We start from the raw sequence: 4,616 nt of genomic DNA, 5'->3' as shown, positions 1-4,616 counted from the left end.
CTCCCCCTCCTCCCCCTCCTTCCCCTTCTCCCCCTCCTCCTCCTCCTCCCCCTCCTCCACCTCCTCCCCGACCTCCTCCACCTCCTCCCCCTTCTCCTCCTCCACCTCCTCCTCCTCCTCCTCCTCCTCCCTGTGGCTGTTGCTTTTTTCCTTTTTTTCCATTCAAATGTCCTGTGTCCCCCTCTCCTCCTCCCGGTCCCTCCCCTGTCCCCTTTGGTTTTCCTTTGCCCCCTCCCTCTCTCCCTCCCGTCCTCTGTGTCTCCTCCGTCTCCTTCTGGTTGATTTTGTTGTATCTTTTTTTTTGATTTCCTTTGTTTCAATTTTCGTGTAGGGCAGTAGTTCCGTAAGTGGAAGCCCAGCCCCCTCAACATCTGGTACCAGCACTCCGCGGCGGGGACGCCGCCAGCTCCCCCAGACCCCCTCCACCCCCCGGCCACACGTGTCCTATTCCCCCGTGATCCGTAAGGCCGGCGGCTCGGGGCCCCCGCAGCAGCAGCAGCAGCAGCAGCAGCCGGCGGCGCGGCCGGGCCGGGCGGCCCCCAGCGGCCCGCGGAGGTACCCGGGCCCCGCGGCCGAGCCTCTGGCCGGGGAGCGGCCGCCCGCGGGGGGCCACGGCAGCAGCCGCTCGCCCGCGATGGAGCGGCGGGTCCCGGGCCCGGCCCGGAGCGAGTCCCCCAGGGCGTGTCGCCACGGCGGGGCGCGGTGGCCGGCGTCCGGCGCGCACGCGTCCGAGGGGCCCCCGGGTCCCCGGCACCACGGTTACTACCGGGGCTCCGATTACGACGAGGCCGACGGCCCGGGCGGCGGTGGCGGGGAGGAGCCCCGGGCCGCGGCTTACGACGCGCCACCCCCTGCGCGACACGCGTGCTCGCCCAGGACTCCCCGGGCCCCAGGCCCGGCCTGCGCCTCGCCTTCCCGGCACGGCCGGCGACTCCCCAACGGCTACTACCTGGCCCACGGACTGGCCAGGCCCCGCGGGCCGGGCTCCCGGAAAGGCCTGCACGAAGCCTACAGCGAGACCGACGACGACGACTGGTGCTAAGCCCGGGCGAGGTGGCACCCGCGCCCGCCCGGCCCCCCCACGCACCCCACGCACACGCCCCACGGGGAGGAGCCGCGCCCAGGCCGCGGGGCCACCTCGCTGCCACCTGCCCAGCACACAGGGGAGGCCCGGGAGGGCCCAGGAGAGGACCTGCCGGACGACCCCGGACTCTGGAGGGAGTCCCCAGGACCCGGACACTGCCAGGGTGTCCCGCAAAGACCCTCGGCTGGAAAAGCCGCTCCTGGGCAGTGATGCGCACCCCACCCAACCCCGACCCTACCCCCCACCACCGCGGGGGCCCTCGGGGGCAGACAAACCACACAGCCAAGGGATTCGAATTAACTCAGCCATTTTTGGAGAACCTTGGGGAAAATGGAAATTTAAAAAAAAAAACAAAAACATTTTTAAAAGAAAAACGGGGAGAAAAACAATCGCTTCTATTGATGAGTTTTATCATCTCAATCGAATCTTTCCTTTCCCTGATGAACGCGAGCTGGTGGCCGTGTGTGGCGGAGAAGCCAGAAGTGAAGCCGAAACCCAGCGTCCCACACAGACCTCCACGAGACACTCATACCCCACACACGTTCTCAGACACACACAGGAGTGCTTGCTGGTTATACCAAACCCTACTATTACTGCCTGCAGAAATCAATTTAAAAAAAAAAAAACAATTTTAAAAAGGACAAAAAAATTAATGATTGAGAAAAGAAGCATTTTTTCTGACATTTGGTCCTGCTTGAAATAACAAAAGAAAAAAAAAAAACCACCACCACCACCGATTTCCTTTGCTTCTTTTTTCCTTTTTCCTACCTTGTTTGAAAACTGTGGGCTTGGGACTGTGAATTACTGCATGACATTCAAAAAGAAAAAAAAAATAAAAAAGTTGAATCAAAGGGCTTTTGATTGGACTGGTCTTTATCCCTCTGCAAAGTGCTCCCCGGGTCTCTTTGGGGGAATGGTGGAAGGAGGCCCTTTGAAAGTGTTTGAAAGTAGCCAAGGAAGCTGGGAGTCTCCAGTCATCCAATCTTTGTGATGCCTTGGTGTTGCTCCAGAGCCAGCAAAGAACAAGGCAGACCAGCTCTGTTCCTCACCTCACTTAGCTCAAGAGCTCTAGAAATCCTGGCTACCTTAACAAGCCTGGGAAATCCAAGGCCAAAGATGTTGCCCAGGTCCTTGCCAGCTGTCCTGGCTGGAAGGCAGAGCAGTGTCCCCCACTGCTATCCCCTGCCTCCACCCTCAGGCACCCAGGTCTCCCACCGTCTGCCTGCCAAGCAGTTTCACCATTCTGGAAGATCAACCATCCTGCATGACCATCCTGCTTGACTGGGTCAGTGGGACCCCAGGGAGCACCTGTGAGGCCCCAAACATTAGCAGAACTCCTATTGGAAACACCCTGGCAGTGGGGTATCCTAGACATCAAAGGTCAGAGCAGCCCACCCATGGAAGGCAGGGGATGGTCATGGCCAGCTCAAGATGCAGGGTACAGGGGTGCCTGGGTGGCTCAGTCGTTAAGTGTCTGCCTTCAGCTCAGGTCATGATCCCGGGGTCCTGGGATCGAGCCCTGCATCGGGCTCCCTGCTCGGCAGTGAGCCTGCTTCTCCCTCTCCCACTCCCCCTGCTTGTGGTCCCTCTTTCGCTGTGTCTCTCTCTGTCAAATAAATAAATGAAATCTTTAAAAAAAAAAAAAAATAAAAGATGCAGGGCACAGGTGGAGGTGGGGTTCTTACAAAAGGGACTGACAGCCTTCCCTCCCTCCCCCTTCCAACCCACCCTGCACCTGCCTGCACACTCCCACTCCAGACTTAGGGAAGCTGGCCCCACAGCTGAACATGGTAGAAGGCTCCCACCCTGCCCGTGTCCCCAGGGCCTCACCTCCCTGCCTATTCCGTGAATGCTTCTGTGAATATGGGCAAGAGCTACAAAACTGTAGACACTGAGATCAGGAGGTCAGCGGGCTGTGTTGATTCAGGTGAGCAAAAGACCAGTTATGACCCCTTCTTCAAGTTGAGCTAAGAGGCCTTTCTTTGGTCTGAAAGAGCAGCTCCTGGTTCTCCCTAGAAAGGGCTTCAGAGACTCCCACAAAATCTATAGACGCAGGGAGGGGGATGGTCCTCAGGGAACATCAGGGTACCTGAAGAAGGAAAATCAGAGGACAGGCAGTGGGAGACTAACCACAGATATCTACCACACCCCAACTTTTGGGTCAGTCATTGGACCCTGAGGAGCTTGGCACCACCATCCTCCCTAGAACCACTGCCAACTCAGCTCCAGCCTCAGTGGCTGTGTGACCTTAGGAAAGTGACTTAACCTCTCTGTGCCTCTGTTCTTCCATCTGTAAAATAGAAATAATAATAATAAGACTATTTATGAAAATTAAATGCATTATTCTACATCAGCTGCCAGCAAACTTTGCCTTAAAGGATCAGAGAGTAATATTTTCAGCTTTGTGACCCAGATAGTCTCTGTTGCAACTCTTCAACTCTGCGGTTGTACCAGGAAAGCAGCCAAAGGTAACATGTTAACAAGTGAATGTGGTTGTGTTCCAATAAAACTTTATTTGTAAACACAGGCAGTGGGCCAGATGGGGCCCTTGTCCTACATCAGTGGTTCCCAAACTTCCTGGTGTCAGCACCACTTTACATTCTTCTTCTTCTTCTTCTTTTTTTTTTTAAGATTTTATTTATTTATTTGAGAGAGAGAGAGAGCAGAGGGAGAGGGCAAGCCGACTGACTCCACGCTGAGCTTGAAGCCTGTCACGGGGCTGGGGCCCACAACTCTGAGATCATGATATGAACCGAAATCAAGAGTCTGATGCTTAACCAACTGAGCCACCTAGGCACCCCCCTCCTTTACATTCTTAAAAAAATTATTGAGGGGCGCCTGGGTGGCTCAGTTGGTTAAGCGACTGCCTTCGGCTCAGGTCATGATCCTGGAGTCCCGGGATCGAGTCCCGCATCGGGCTCCCTGCTCAGCGGGGGGTCTGCTTCTCCCTCTGACCCTCTTCCCTCTCGTGCTGTCTCTCATTCTCTCTCTCTCAAATAAATAAATAAAATCTTTAAAAAAAAAAAATTATTGAGAACCCCAAAGCATATCTACTTATGTGGGCTATATTTACTGATATTTTACCATTTAGGAATTAAAACTGAGAATTTTTTAAACTACATATTAGTTTTTAAATCATAGTCAATAATAAACCTACTAATAGTAAAATAAAATAAAATAAGCCTAATAGTAACAATATTTTTAATGAAAAATAACCACATTTTCAAGAAAAAAAAAATCCATGAAAAGAGAGGCTTTGTTTTACATTTTTGTATCTCATTCATGTCAGCTTACAGAAGACAGCTAGATTCTCACATCTGCTTCTGCATTCAGCTTGCTGCAATATCCCATACCTTCTGGAAACTCGACCACACACATGGGAGAGAATGAAAGTATTAAAGGCACAGGACAGGGGTGCCTGGTGGCTCAGTCGTTGAGCGTCTGCCTTCGGCTCAGGTCGTGGTCCCAGGGTCCTGGGATCGAGCCCCACATCGGGCTCCCTGCTCGGCAGGAAGCCTGCTTCTCCCTCTCC

General features: G+C 54.3%; 1 protein-coding gene across 9 annotated transcripts in view; it reads left to right on the top strand.

Annotated features, from left to right (window-relative positions):
• Positions 1–1,935, top strand: part of CACNA1A (calcium voltage-gated channel subunit alpha1 A) — a 282,305-nt gene extending 280,370 nt beyond the window's left edge. For 7 of the 9 annotated variants that reach the window (XM_032396095.1, XM_032396096.1, XM_032396093.1 and 4 more), the window contains one exon: positions 332–1,042. In XM_032396095.1, the coding sequence (XP_032251986.1) occupies positions 332–1,042 (711 nt within the window). Of the gene's footprint in view, positions 1–331 lie in introns of all 9 variants that reach the window. The other 2 variants (XM_032396091.1, XM_032396101.1) reach the window with 2 other exon arrangements.
• The last annotated feature ends 2,681 nt before the right edge of the window (positions 1,936–4,616 follow it).

Source organism: Phoca vitulina, unplaced genomic scaffold (genome assembly GCF_004348235.1).
Source record: "Phoca vitulina isolate PV1807 unplaced genomic scaffold, GSC_HSeal_1.0 scaffold89, whole genome shotgun sequence".
Classification (NCBI taxonomy): domain Eukaryota; kingdom Metazoa; phylum Chordata; class Mammalia; order Carnivora; family Phocidae; genus Phoca; species Phoca vitulina.
The sequence above is the reverse complement of the archived record's forward strand: the minus strand, read 5'-3'. Positions and strand labels throughout refer to the sequence as shown.